The sequence below is a fragment of the Diadema antillarum genome, unplaced genomic scaffold, assembly GCF_040938485.1.
Source record: "Diadema antillarum isolate AM-2024a unplaced genomic scaffold, OU_Dant_1.0 seq00001138_RagTag, whole genome shotgun sequence".
NCBI lineage: Eukaryota > Metazoa > Echinodermata > Echinoidea > Diadematoida > Diadematidae > Diadema > Diadema antillarum.
Window position 1 is genome coordinate 148,508 of NW_027271950.1, and position 15,820 is coordinate 164,327.

General features: G+C 39.2%; 1 protein-coding gene across 1 annotated transcript; it reads left to right on the forward strand.

The window, feature by feature from the left end:
• The first annotated feature begins 1,834 nt into the window (after nucleotides 1–1,834).
• Nucleotides 1,835–12,061, forward strand: LOC139744124 (mitochondrial coenzyme A diphosphatase NUDT8-like). The gene is made up of 4 exons (XM_071654580.1): nucleotides 1,835–2,407; nucleotides 3,663–3,831; nucleotides 10,380–10,454; nucleotides 11,138–12,061. The coding sequence occupies exons 1-4, from the start codon at nucleotides 2,070–2,072 to the stop codon at nucleotides 11,378–11,380; spliced, it is 825 nt and encodes a 274-aa protein (XP_071510681.1). The 5' UTR covers nucleotides 1,835–2,069; the 3' UTR covers nucleotides 11,381–12,061.
• The last annotated feature ends 3,759 nt before the right edge of the window (nucleotides 12,062–15,820 follow it).

The window sequence follows — 15,820 nt, forward strand, 5'->3', positions numbered from 1 at the left end:
ATGGTACAAAAGTCGGAGTCTGGTCAGGCTTATGTTTAAAAAAACACTAATTCCAAGACTATAGGATCAGTCTGGAAATTAGCAAGTAAACGACAGGTAAGAAATAGATAGGAAACGTATGTAAATTCATAGTACAAAAGTAGTTTAATCTTTTTGCTGGTGAAATACGTAACTTTAAGTTATAGAGTAAAATGCCCCGTTTGCGGCAGTTTAAGGGTTTTTCCACACTGTAAACAAATCAGGCAAATTATTTTCAACCATTTCATATATCATAGACAAGATTATTTATAAACGCTATTGTTATCACAAAAAATTGACCAATGACAAACGCAGTTTTCATGATTTGCCAGGTCAAAACCCGGCACAATTATCGCTGATATGCACCGTAGTAGCTCTGCTTGCGGCACGATGTACAATTCCTATACAATACGTGTGTGCTCCGTGATCTTCAGCAGGACGCCTCGCGAACATTGCATAAGCGCCAATTCCCATTGCGAAAGCACGTGAAAATAGCGGGCGCACATACACCGGCTGCAAACAGGAATGGCAATTCTGGCGGTGTTGTTGATGTCTTTCTCGTGTTTTTTTTTTTCATTTTTTCGATGGTAACTTCCTCTTTCCGAAAAAAAATGGTGGCCAACATCGGCTCGCGAAAGTTCTAATGTATGTGAGGATATATTTCAAAATCCATGAACATCGGGAAAACAACAAAAAATCCAGTTTCTTGCACCCTTGTTTCTTAACTGTTGTGTTAAGAAGTACAGAAAATAAAGATTTGGATGCAATATGTTGTCATTTAGGTGAGAAAATTTCACTTTTGTTGGAGATTGTGCCTATTTTACCGGTTGATTTTTGTTGATTGGTAGTGTGCTAGTATACAATACGTGTAGTGTGCATGTACAGATTGTGCCGCTGTGTTTAGCGGTATATTACCAAGTATGTTGTACCTGCCGTGAACGGGCGCACGGCCGCATACTGCCACTGTTACTCTACTCATAGTCATAGAGGGGCGAAAATTTTGGTTTCTGTTCCATCATTCAGTGACAGCATTTTGTCGAGTTGAGGCGCTCCCACAGTATAACTGTGTACAAGGAGCGCCCCAGGGTTATGTCTGTATAATAAGTAAGGGCCAAGCGGAACAATGCATCATTTATTGTCTTGCATTGCATGCTGTAAACTTGGCTATAGATCTAATAGTAAACATTTTATTTGTGCATCAGTTTAAACTTGTAGTTCTAGATGATTTTTACATCCATCTAAAAAACCCACACCAAGGTTTGACCTCCAATGCCAAAATTCGACCGCACGCAAAGGTATAGGTTTTACTTGTAGCTTGCAGTTAAATTATGGATAGCAATTAGCAGTTTGGTTGAATTAAGGGCATCTTGCTTGCTTTACTTGTCTATCTGAAATACCCTACCATGAAGAAGTCTTGAAACATGAATAAAAACTGATTTGTTTTTGCAGCAGTACAGTTTGCATATAAAATGTTTGCATAAGTTTGGAGTTTGAACCAGTTGCAGATCACTGAATACATACTTTTATGCAGTTGTATAAATCCATTTGCATTACCCTGCAATCAAGTTTATAATCTTTGCCATATGTATCTAGGGTGTGTTTTATTTCTGCTTAAAGTTTCAGAACAAAGTATGTGGTCGCTTCCTTGTCACCTAAACTTCTGTTTGAGGAGTATCAGCAGAGGACATGGACGACATCGCATCCATCATCTTGCCTGTCGAACGTCAAGCCAACTTTACTGTCGCCCTGGGACTTTGCCTAAAGTTGAACAGAATAATGAAAGACAGCTCACTATATTGGCACAAATGAGTGCTCCTAGCCCTGCAGCAAATTCTTGCCATCACTATCAAAGGTATTCTAATTTGCCAAGCCATATAGCATTGAAAAACTCACTGAATGACTCCTGTGTCCGTCCAATCTATCACGACAGTACTCGTGCCATTGCTGAGTGTAGCATTTACGATAGTTGTAGATTACAGACTTCAGCTCATGAATCAAGGCATATAGGAGAGAGGGCGAGTCGCCGCACATTGCACAGGCAACACAGTCTGATGGCAAACGACAACCTAGTCTCGTCTGGAAGCGGTCCCCACCTCGTACCGAATACTGCCGGATCGGACAGTCACAAGAGGGAGGCCACCACCCTGCACGGCATGGCGACGGGAATGTCCGGGTCTAAAAGTCCGATGCTCCTCGACGCCTTCTCTGCCGAGAATCGCGAGCGCGTCATGACGCACCTCTCGTCAAAGAGGACACTGCGCAGGTTTTACACCAAGGATGTCAGGCAGAGGGGGGCCGTGCTCGTGCCACTGTGCAGCATCAACCGCGAACCCGGCATTCTCTTCACGCTGCGGACGAGGACGCTACGAGAGCATTCGGGAGAAGTAAGGTAGGTAGCAGTTGATTTGTTCGTGGTGTCTTCAGGATGCTAATGATGTAAATCAGAATAGTGTATCTTTGTGTTTGGCTTTGTGGTTTTCTTTCCCCCAATTTGTGGCATCACCATTTGTCCATTCGATTGGGCATACAGGTTTACTCAAAGATGATGAAACCTTGCCTGATTCATCAGGTATGGCAAAGGAATATTTACATTGTACCCCAAAAGAAAAAGTTATTTTGTGTGTTATAGTATATTACTTATAGGAGCTCTATTTGAAGTGAAAGATTTTTATTCTTAACTAAAGCTACAGGTCGGATACTGTTGCCTTTCTTAATTTTCTTAAGTTTCTTAATCTGTTCTTTCTGTTTTTGTTTTTTTTCATTTTCCTTTAGTCAAAACGAAACACATCCCATTCTCTAGATTCCATGGACTTTTTTTCTATCTTTTTTTTTTGGGTGCTTTGCTTTGTTTGTTCTTTTTTTTCTTTTTTTTTTTGGGGGGGAGTATATTTCATCTTTTCCTGTTCTGGTTTGGCAGCCATTTTGCAGTCGTCACTCCTATCTTTTCCTTTACCACTAGCTTCACCTACCAGTCAGCGTTTTTTTCCCCCCGAGTTTAAAGGACAAGTTCACCTTCATAGACATGTGGAATGAGTGAATGCAGCAATATTAATAGAACACATCAGCAAGAGTTTGAGGAAAATTGGACAAACTGTTCAAAAGTTATGAATTTTGGAAGTTTCTGCTTAGTCACTGCTGGATGAGAAGACTACTATGGCTTGTGATGTCACATGTGTACAACTATACAAAGAAAGTATAAGGAAAATTCAAGATATTTTCACTTTTCTCACATAATAAAAGAACACTTGACTTCCTCTTTCAGAAGGCAAGGGGAATAATATTACCCTTAATATACGTCAGTGATGAGTCGAGGAAATGTGCACTTTTTTGAAAAAGTAACATTTTGTTAAATTCTCTGTATATTTTCCTTATGACGTTGTACGCATGTGACATCACACACTTAAGTAGTCTTCTCATCCAGCACTGACTGTGCAGATACTTGGCTTCATAGCTTCTGAACGGATTGTCCGATTTTCATAGCTTCTGAACGGATTGTCCGATTTTCCCCAAACTTTCACTGAGGATTTTACAAATATTGCTGCATTTACTCAATCCACAAGTACATGAAGGTGGACTTGTCCTTTAAGTCTTGTTGAATTATAACTACCGTAATTGTTTGGGGGTGTTTTTTTTTCTTCCTCCAGCTTCCCAGGAGGCAAGATGGACCCCAGCGATGGCGATGTCTGCTTTACAGCTCTGCGAGAGATGCAGGAGGAGCTGGGCGTTGACCCCAACACCGTGGAGGTGTGGGGGCATCTCTCTCCCGTGAGCCGAGAGGTGATGTACTTCATGTCTTGTGTGTTGGGGGTGAAGGTGAAGGCATCTGTTTTTGATTGCCACAATATTTCTGTCTGATGGCCTGTGATGCATCTATACACTACTCACTACTATGTTGGCTCTGCATGATCTCAATCATATCATGCATGTGTTCCCAAGATGTAAACACATTATGACTTGATCGTCATGAATAATGCATACCACCTGTAGTACTAGTAAACTCCAGAGTCCTGACTCACCATTTCACTGAAAATCATGTTATTCAGTTACCATTCTCAAATAGCAATTCTTATTTTGTGACATCATGACTATTGCTAAGCCACATTAGTTGATGATACATGTAAGTTGCCTACATTTAATGTCTATACTACTGGTCTCTTCATATCAGTAAGCCAGTTTATGACTGTTTTAAATCAACACCTTGTGTAGAGCTTTTAATTTAATCTTTTCCTAGTAATGCCTTTCATCACCGGGGATCTGGTTTGCATGCTAATGGAGTTACATTGGGGGGCTACCCCCAGGAAAGCTTTCTTTGTTGTTGACGGAAATAACTTTGTTATGAAGATACTGTACCTGTATGTACAATTTTGTGAAATATCTTAGTACAGTGCTCACCTGATAATCAGGAGCTGCTTTGGCCTGTCTCCTGATCCTTCCGGACTAAGTGGGGGCCACTGTACTATAAACTCATATTATGATAGGTTATTGGGTTCTCTTGGCAACTTACGAGAGGTGTTAGGTGCAATGCCATGGGATGGCTGTCATAACACTATGCAGCAATATGGCATGTACAGTGTAGGTACAATGGTTTTTCTGGTGGTATACACAGACTTATCATGTCTCATGCATAAGGCATGAGACTCATACCTCATTGGTCTTTCTCAAGCTAACACTCCTGGCAAGCTTTTTCTCACGTCTCACAAAAAAAAAAAAAAAAAACAAAAAAAAAAAAAAAAAAAAAAAAAAAAACAAAGCAAAACACAACAAACATTGATTTACAACCACCAAAAATTTAAAATTTTGATGCAGTATTTTTTTCATTTTATCAGGATGATCCAAAACTATATGTAGTAACCACCAAATTGCATATTAGATTTACGGCTTAAAAATGCTAAACCTCCTTAATATCATGCGAGGGGGAACACACCTTGGTTTGACCTCTACTTCGCTCTCTCGAATGGTGCTGATGCACCACAAAAATTCATGCCTAGATTATTGCTCTCTGACCTTGGTTTCTTTGTTAACAAAACAACAGAGATTTAACTCTCCAGCAAAACAAACAAAACCAGAAAATGCAGGCCAGTACACAATTCATGACCACTTATCTCAAAATGCCACTGACATTGTGTACAGACGCAGGTCACTGATGGTAAAGTTCAAGTCACTTTTATGTGGGCAAGTCAGTGAGGAAGAATCAATCAACAGGACACAACAGGACACATCATTTTTTTTTTCATGGTTGGCGACACCGGCACTGAGCTGTACTACACTAATATTGCATCTAAAAGGTAGTTCACATAGAGGTTAGACAACAATAGGTGCTATATCTTCGTTCGTATAACCATGGAGCTGTTGTACACCTGTAGCTCTATGATATAACTGTAGTTCCTGAACAGTCAGTGTTGAGAGAGAGATGGGGGGGGGGGGGGGGGGAGGAGGGGTAGTGAGAAGCAAGGAGATAAAAGATTGCATAACAGTGTACCCAGATCTACAAAAGTTTGTGTGAAATCAGACTGGCATTAGAAAGTGACAATGGTTTGGGTGTCGGTGAGTCATGTGGTATAGTGTGTCCCATTTCACACACAAAACAAGCAGGATATTCAATCTACAGAGCAATCTACAGAGATCTTGCAAGAGTGGGAGGGATTCCCTCTTATCTGTAGATAAGTTGCCTAGTGGGCACCAAGTGGTAGCACCAGGGGGCATGGCATGAACATTTTTGTCTGGATTTTTGTCTGACAAGCTGTTATAAGCCACCGAAATCCTTGCATCTGATTGGCTGAGAGCAAATTTTGTCTGGCAATCTGTTATAAGCTACTGAAATCCTTGTATCTGATTGGCTGAGAGCAAATTTTGTCTGACAAATTTGCCAGATAGAACGCTTCAGGAAATGCCTTCTTGATCACTGTTACTCGCACCCACAGGGGTGGTGTTGGTTGCAGTCGCCAAATTTTTGACATGTTCACAAATGTGATGACTTTCAGCTTTGGTCGGGCACACTCTGAAGCAGGATCGCACAATGCACACATCCATATCTGCCTCAATCCATGAACTTGAGCTGACTCGCAGCAAACTGGTGCAAATCCCACAGATCGGAGGTTGCTATCAATTTGCGCTAATTTGCAGGAGCAAATGGCACAATGGGCATTCTGGTTAGGAGTGTCACACTTGATTGTAATGTGCCTAGATAGTGAATGTAACAAAGCCACAAAGGGAATGAGCAAGCATAGGATTCGGAAGTGGCATTAAGTGAGGGATTTAGATTAGGAACCAGCTTTTATAGGGTGGCATGTGGTTAGCTACAGCAGGGATTAAAGGTTTACAACCACACAACAGGAAGTCTTGAGTACAATGATTTTCTCAAAGATGTGAACCTGTCCTCTCTGTGAGGCAGGGAAACAAGAAGTAACAAATCTGAAGAGATATGAGACTGAGTGATTGTGGATTGATGAAAGTGACCCCCTTCCCCCCCCCCCCAAAAAAAAAAGCACAGTACATTGAAGCCTTGCAGTAGTGAACCATGACTCTAATGACAGCAAATAACTTTCAACTCTTTTAAGCTGAATTACAGCCAAGAAAAAAAAGGGGTAACAACGGAAAAGCAGACAAATAACTCCATTGAATCATATGGGAACTGCGACTCACATGAGACAACTGGAAGCGAACAAGGGCACCGAGGAATCCCACAGGGCATCTGTTACAGAGCTCTTCAGTGTGCGTAGAAGTTTTCTGCGCATTGGCGATACCGAGAATTGTCATGTCTTCATCAGTATCTGTTGCTCATCATTCATTTTTTTGTCCTCATTAATATCTGTCGGTCATCATTCAATTTTTGTTGTTTCTAGAAACATTGCTGTTAAATGTTTTAATATCTTTCAGATATTTTTCCTTTTTTTTCTGTGTGGGATTTTATTACTAAAAAAAAAAGATTAAAGATTGTCATGAATGTGCCCTACTTGAAAGGGTGTTAATTTGGTTTGCTACAAACTGATGACAAGCTCTATTCGTGAAGGGTGTGGGAATAAAGGGCATACAATGCTGTTCGTGTCAGTTTCCGAAACCTGCACTTTGCACTGGGAGCATCCTAATCACAGTAGTTAATGCATTTTATATGGAAGGTTAATTTCAAGTTTGTAGGCAAACTCAAGTGACATGAAAAAACTCCCACTTACTGCTGTATAAAGCATACTAAGCATGCACCGTGCTATTCCCTATAGATCAGAGACTAGAATGTCACTTTGAAAGGGACTGTGGAAACTGCAATGACTTCTGATCTTGGTATTACTTCCCGTTGGGAAGTGATTGTCGGATATGCTGAACTCTAACACAATGGAGGTCATAGATTGTTTTTCCACGAAGGTTTTGTTTCTCTGCCTGTTTGATACATTGTACGTGGTGGTACTTTCCCTGGCAGTTGTCTATTATGCGAGCGTGTTCGGTTCACATCCTTTCTAAAATGACACCTCCTGAATTTAAGATTAGAAGCAGTTTAGGATGTCAAATTGCGTGCATATGAAATGTAGAAAAAATATAATATCATACATACAGGTGTAAACAAGTCATGTGAGGTTCATTTAATAAAGTGATGTTCAGCTATACACACTGTTGACACAATAACTGATATTCTTTTATGGGGATGAGATGAAAGGTAAGTTATTGTCCCTTTCAAGGAAATAGTAATTTCTCATCTTGGATATGATGCACTCTGTGTCTGTATACAGAACATATGTTATGGATGGCAATATTTCTGATTTTTATGCCTCCGCAACGAAGTGGCCGGAGGCATTATGTTTTCGGGTCGTCCGTCCGTCCGTCCGTCCGTCCGTCCGTCCGTCCGTCCGTCCCGTTTTGTTTTTGTCAATATCTCAAGAACCGTGTGGTGGTTTTACATCAAACTTGGTATGAGGATATATCCTTGGGGGATAATACTTTGTGTGGATTTTAGGGTCACAGGGTCAAAGGTCAAAGGTCACAGGTTATTTTGTGAAAAAAAAATTGAAATTTCATGTTTTTCTCCATATCTCGCAAATGGTTCAAGGTATCTTCATGGAACTTAGTATATATGCTTGTACCGATGGGCAGTGATTATCTAGGGAAGTTGGGGGTCATGGGTCAAAGGTCAGGGGGTCAAAGTTCAAGGTCAACTCCTCAAAATATCACTACTTTCCTTAAAATGCAATATGCCTGAAGGTTTTTTTTTTTTTAAACTTGATGTATGGCATGTATTACCCAATGTATATTTTTGGGGAAGTTTCTTGCCAAAAGGTCAAAGGTCAAAAGGTCAAAGGTCAAGTGAAAGTGCTAAATTGCACTTTTTCCTCCATATCTCGAAAGTAACTCGAGGTATCATCATGAAACTTACATATTCATGCATGTTCAACCTAACAGTGATTCTCTTTGGAACTGTGAGGTCAAAGGTGAAAGGCCAGGTTTAGATAATGCTATTTTCCCATTTGATACTGAAATCATACTTTTTCTCAATACCTCGAAAAATACTCAATGCATAAACTTATAAAAGGGTCAAAAGTCAAGTAAAAATCATCAGTTCCCCAAATACCTGCACTCTGACATTTTAATCATTCATCCAATTGAACCTAGTTCTAGGAAAGTGAACATTCAGCACATTTGTGTCAAACCTGTCATTTTAATATTTTGCCAATTGTGTGAAACTGTCATCACACATTGTCAAGACATTGTACTATAGGCCAGAACCATGCATTATGGCGGAGGCAAATCAGTAGCCGTAGCGATATATCTAGTTGTCCCCGCCGAACGAGTTCGAGCAGGGGACTATGAAACGGGCTCCGTACGTGTGTCCGTGTGTGCGTCCGTGTGTGATCAAAATGTTCAATTCGCTACTTCTCTGTCATTTATTAGCCGATTTTGGTTCTGTTTGCTTTATATGAGAGCACTACATGGGAGCTTTGAAACTTCTACACAGAATTTCAGTTGTGACCTTTGACCTTGACCTTTGACCTATATTGTACATTTTGCTACAAAATGCTACTCCTTCGCCATTTCTAACCCAATTTCGATTCCGTTTGCTTTATGTGATGGCACTAGTTGAGGGCTTCAAAACTTCTACACAGAATTTTGATCGTTGACTTCTTTGACCTTTGACCTTGATTTTTTGACCTGTATTGTACATTTTGCTACAAAATGCTACTCCTTCGCCATTTCTAACCCGATTTTGATTCCGTCTGCTTTATGTGATGGCACTAGGTGAGGGCTTCAAAACTTCTACACAGAATTTTGACCGTTGACTTCTTTGACCTTGATTTTTTGACCTGTATTGTACATTTTGCTACAAAATGCTACTCCTTCGCCATTTCTAACCCGATTTCGATTCCGTTTGCTTTATGTGATGGCACTAGGTGAGGGCTTCAAAACTTCTACACAGAATTTTGACCGTTGACTTCTTTGACCTCTGACCTTGATTTTTGACCTATATTGTACATTAGCTACAAAATGCTACTCCTTCGCCATTTCTAACCCGATTTCGATTCCGTTTGCTTTATGTGATGGCACTAGGTGAGGGCTTCAAAACTTCTACACAGAATTTTGACCGTTGACTTCTTTGACCTTTGACCTTGATTTTTGACCTATATTGTACATTAGCTACAAAATGCTACTCCTTCGCCATTTCTAACCCGATTTCGATTCCGTTTGCTTTATGTGATGGCACTAGGTGAGGGCTTCAAAACTTCTACACAGAATTTTGACCGTTGACTTCTTTGACCTTTGACCTTGATTTTTGACCTGCATTGTACATTTTGCTACAAAATGCTACTTCCGGCGGGGACATATATTACGCACTGCGTAATTTCTACTTTTCCTTGTTTTTTTTTAATTCATTGTTATTGGTCAATTTGTAAAATTTGCAAAAATAAAAACCTTCAGAAATTTTTTTATCCTTTCAAAAATGAAATCCTGCTGTATTAGTGTTCATTACAACAGGGTCCCCTTGGAAAATGTACAACGATTTTTATATGTTTGATGTTATAGAGCATTGCAGGGTAACAGACAACAAATTGATTACTGATCATTGACAAGATATTCTCCGTGCAAGTTGATTTATATTTGGCATGAACATATCTGGTCTTTATTTCTCTGCTGTTAAAGATGATATTAATGTTTGAAGCTAATGCACTGGCAAGGGCATTTAAGTGATCATTTTGTTGCTACTTCCGCTTACATTTGCCAGATGTCTGTGCTATGTACATAGCTGAACCCCAAAATACATTTGCTTGTATTTGCACTTGTTTATTTGTGACAAGATTTTGACAAGTTGGCAATATACTGTATATTGTTGATTATTTTGAGTTTGTCATTGGTTTACATTTGTTGTTGTGTTCTGTATGTAGACCTTGACAGTTGTTCCGGTCATTGGCTATCTCGGAGAGATTGATATCGAAACGCTGAAGCTTAATCCAGAAGAGGTAAGTGAGGAATGACTCATCTTCCAACTTGCTTTTAATGTTCTATACTGGATCTTGCCGGATCCAATCTCTTTTTGATGCATTTAAAGAAATGGATAGTTATTGTGGATACCACAGTATTTTTCGTGCATCACTGTTATTTGCATTTAATATGTGCAGAGTGTAGGTTTTTAGTTATTCGTTGACAGATCTCCTCCATTTTCTAATGGGAAGTACTTTCTGAACATGCATCATGTTGAATGAAATTGAGTGGAATATCAGGGAATATTGTACAAGGGCGGGCCAATGTTTTATGAATGGAATTGTGGGTAATACATGTATGCATTGGTCTTAGGAGTGCAGTTTTTCTGGGTATCCCGTAAAACAAAGCCACCCAGTGCAAGCAAGCATGGACACCTGTCAAAAGCAGTTTCAGGAATTTGAAGTAGACTCTGCACTAAGTTGTGACTTGAGCTTGTAGCAAGAGCTTGCACATGTAGCCAGCATATTCAGATAAGACGAGAATGATGAATTACATGTATTGCCCAGCCACTTTCCTAGAGTAGCCTATGAGGAATTTGGTGTTGCATTGAATATGCTCTGATATTGCACATGCAAATCAAGTGGACAAAAGTATGCATTTTTAATGCACCGTTCAAATAACTTACATAAATAGTGATTTTCATTATTTGATGATTTTCCAGGTATCGTCAGTCTTCGTAATGACACTGTCCCACCTGTGCAGTCGTGCCAGCCAGGCTTACACTACCTTTGAGCCCCACAAACCCTCGGGGGCACCCACTGCCATCTTGCCAGTCTTTGTAGGGGGCGAGCACCGGGTTTGGGGCCTGACGGCATACATCTTGGACATTGCGCTGCAGGCCATCGTGCCCGACCACTACAGCTCCCTAATCGCTGAGGTTAAGAAGGAGCAGATGGCATCGTAGCGGCGGCGGGCACGAGAATGGTTTGCGAGTGCTTCAGTCAGCAATTTAAAGGGCAACATGACATGCCTGATGGTCAAGAACAGATACAGACAACCTCACATACCTCGACGTCAGATCAGCCGAATATCACTGATCTTGAGGCAAAATAAAATTCCTGATCTTTCCTTGTTATTTCCTCTTCTTTAAACAAATGTTACAAGTCGAAAGTTTGGGCCTTATTACTTGAAGTTCTATTATCTCGTTGGGAAATCCCCAGTCCCATCTATAGTTACATTTTTTTCCAACCTATTACTAGTACTTGAGGCAGAATTTCAACATTGCTCAGCTATCCTCGGATATAAATCTTCTCACAGTCGATCTTGAATACTTTGAGGTAAAAACAATCTTGCTTCCAGCACAATACATGTACACCATATAAAAGAAAAATATCCTCACAAAGGTTTACATACATGTGCACTGTAAGCACACAGCACTTCTTGTCCATTCAGTGCTAATGGCAGCACAATGTTCCACAAAGCATTGGAAGAGTGAATGTTCACGTTTTTGTCCACATGACATGAATGGGTGAGCTAATGTACAACTAGCATATTACAGACATGCCATATGCACATGCAGGTACAGTTCAGCTTGCATATCCCGTCACTCTAGCAGTAAAATCTTTCACCAGATGAATAAGAATGTTCATTAAAAGGAGGGTGGTTCAATTCCATGCCATTTATGCACATTTTACTTCATTCACGTATGATACAAACATGCAAACAATTGGTATTTCACACATCAAATCATGAAATGTCGAATAATCACTGCAAATTCAACATACACAACAGGTAAAGTTCATTTTGATAAGTGTAACCATTTCCTTCAGTCCCGACTGATTTGAGGTAAATGAGGTTGACTGTGTTTTTATAAATCTATGAAGCAGTACTCAGTACAATGTAAAGGCATTTTCATCACTATATTTGTCAGAAAAATGTGGTACTCTGCAGTTTGTCCACTGTAATTACAGGTTAGTAAATGCTGTGAATGAAGCACATGCTGGTACACATGTATATGAACCCAACAGCTGTTGAACAGATGGTGATAATGTTGATGAGAACTCTTACTGTCTCCATTGTCTTCTGTGCATTACACTTGCATAAATGTTGTTCTTAACCAGTGGCAGTGCCCTCTTGCTTTTTGAACTGTCCTGTTTGGAGTTCTGCAGTGTCCATTTGCCTATAATGTAGCCCTTGAAAGATGTATTTTTATGTGATTTATGGAGAAATTTTATGACATATATTCTATTATCGGTAAGTTTCACTTCCTGCCCTTGTCAACAAAGGCTTCCCTGGAGAGTAGGAGTGGTATTCGGAAAATGTTCGTAAGTTTCTTCCCAAGTCAGAAAGTTAGGAAGTGCTCTGGAAAGACAGAATTGGTATTCTGACATTTCTTCCTAGGAACTTCTTAAATGCAAATTAGGCCATCCTTATCCCCGCCCAAGTCCTTTCTTAAGCCAATAAGAAATGCCATATCATAAGGAACCAACCAATGACAATCGCATATTATAATGACGTAGGGTTAAATACACATGCGTAGCATGTCCCCTTTCTCATGCCCATTCCGCGCGTCAAAGTACATCTTGCGCGCAGTGAATGGTACAAGCGCCTATCACAATGTTTTGCAGCTTGCTATATCTTAACAAAGTATTTAGGGCAGGGGTGAGGCTTTCCTAAGTATCGTCCTAAAATTCTTTCCTAAGTGCATTCTAGAATACCAACTTCTTCCTAAGTCAGAAATTTGCATATCTCATCATCATTTGCATATCTTTCGAAGTTTCTTCCTAAGTTTAGGGGGAAAAAAGGTTAGGAAGACACTAAGGAAGAAACTGAGGAAGATTTTCAGAATACCACTTAGAAAAATCCTGACTTAGGAAGAAATTTCTTCCTAGGAAGGATTTCAGAATACCACCCAAGGTGTCTGTATGCTTCTTGAACTGTGAAAGTTTTGCAATGTCAAGAGCTCTGCCATTCAGTAGTTGGTGTCGAAACCATAAATGCTGCCTAGTATCTCTTTTGTCTTCTCCAAAGACACTTGAATGCATGGGGGATGGGATGTAGAGAAAATATCTGCTGTTTTCAACTGTGTAGGGAGTTTTCATTGTCAAGTGTTATGATATTTCTTCTAAAAGTCACTGCCAATGCATTCATATCAGTATAGTTCATCAGTTTATTTTAGATGGAGCTCATAGCAAATGAAGGTGACTGTAACAGATCACAAGGTAATTCAGAGAATCGATATTAAAGGTAACCTGTGAAGTAAATGTTCAATGTACAATGCAGGAATTCCTGTCAGCTTGGATTCAGTTAAGTGCAATTGAGATGAACTACATGCTTGTTCTTGGCAGTCATCGATTTTTTTTTAAAGGTCATTTTATCAGAAATATAGATCATATATTGTTGCTCTGATCACCAGTGGTAATGATACTATTCACCATTTGATTACTTTCCCCAAGTTGACACTCCATATAAGTCTGAGTATTTGTCTTGATCTGAAGTGAACGTAATGTAAGTGAACTTATGGGTGTATCTCAAAAGCTTTGTCTACTGACAGGAAGTTCAGTATGTGGTGGCACAGAAAATCTGTCCAAACACTCTTATACATGAAAGACGATTTTTTCGTATTTGTTATACCTGCTGCATCTCATAGAGCTGAATATCTTACATTTTATGAAGAAAGATGAAATAAACACCATCGCCTAGATACTGTGAATGCACCATAGAGTTGGCAGTTGAAGATGTGTGTGTGTGTGTGTGTGTGTGTGTGTGCATTTCTGTGAGTGTTGGATTGGATCGTTAAGAGGCATTATTGGTATTAATTTCTTTACATAAATTTTGCACTACTGTAAAAGTGGAAATTTTAGCGCATTTCATGCAACCAGATGCTAGCGTGAAAATAAAAGCACTCAAATATTTTTGCATGCCACATGTTCCAGTAGTTAATATCCTGATTCTGCAAAAGTAAAAACATGCGAAATCTAACTTATCCAGCCGAGTGCGAAAAATTTCTCGCACGAAAATATTCACTTTTACAGTACATGTACTTTTACTTCTCAAATATTGCTTGCCTTTTGTGGATAAGTGATGGGGACTTACATTGTATCTGGAAATAGAGGTATATAGTTCAATATTCTAAAAACTCAGGCAAGGATTAAGTAAGTGATGTATAATTGGAGGAATTTTGATAAATACAATGTAATCTCACTATAGCGAAGCCCTCAGACCAGTGGTTTCTTTTGTTATACATGTATCAAAATTACGTCATAGCCGAACAGTATAGTGTGTAAAGATATGTAGATGATAATTTGGGGACTTGAATTTGGGTTTTGTTGTAATGAAAATTTTCTTATAACTGTGTTTATAATGGGAGTGCACTGTATTTCAAAACATCTTTTACTGTGTTAGTGAGAGATTGAAAATGGGCCTTAAATAATTTCATACTTATGAGTTTTATTGTCAACTATGTAACATGTGATGTCTTAATCACTATGAAAATGAAATTTGATGTACATTTGGAAAGGCTGTGGAAATCTAGGGTTTCAATCAAAGACTGTACTTTTTATTTCTACCCACCTCCCTGCAATGGGTACATAACCGACATCTTGAATTGCCTTGATGTGTTACATTGTAGCTCGTTTTTTAATTCTTTTATTGAGCCATGTTATTTTCAGTGATGATATTCTTTTACCTTGTGCTTTTCCATTAAGTTTTATTACATGCACTACGCATTACCTTGTTTTACATACATGTATATTTCAACATTGTAAGCATGATATACACTGTATATGACTGTAAAGCCATATTAAGAGAGCATAATATATATTGCTTTGAAAATTCATTACGAGAAAATGTAATGTGTTTTCTGTATGCAGTTGTGTGCTTGTATCTTTTCGTTCAGTCATGTGTGGATGTGTCTGTTAAACATTTCCTTCCAAACAAGTCATGCCATGTACTTTTTATTCATGGGGTTTGTTTCATATAAGTCTTATGAGAGACTCTTCGCTCATAAGGCACACTTATGAGAGACTTCATGAAATAGATTTTACTTCTCTTTGAATAAAGTCTTTGAAAGTCTCTCATTATAATGTACTAGTACTACATATGAGCAACTTTGACCATTCTAAGATGTAAAGACTTTTTTGTGACGACTTCATGAAACGGACCCCAGCTGGTCAAGGTAAATTGTGTGCTGCCAAAGAGAGAAAGATGAAGAAAAAAAATTAAAACAGCAGAGAGGGGTAGAAGAGAAAAGGGGAAAAATACACTCCTGGAATCTGTTTCATGAAGTCATCACATTAAAGTCTTTACATAAATCTCAGAATGGCCAAAGTCACTCATATGTAGCTGTATAAGACTTTCAAATCCATTTCATGAAGTCTCTCATAAGTGTCTTATATGAGCAAAA

Bases quoted from the DNA above. Each gene is read 5' to 3' on its own strand.
- LOC139744124 (XM_071654580.1), top strand. From the start codon at position 2,070: ATGGCAAACGACAACCTAGTCTCGTCTGGAAGCGGTCCCCACCTCGTA. The intron at 2,408-3,662 runs GTAGGTAGCAGT...TTCTTCCTCCAG, and splicing joins GAGCATTCGGGAGAAGTAAG to CTTCCCAGGAGGCAAGATGG. The intron at 10,455-11,137 runs GTAAGTGAGGAA...ATGATTTTCCAG, and splicing joins TGAAGCTTAATCCAGAAGAG to GTATCGTCAGTCTTCGTAAT.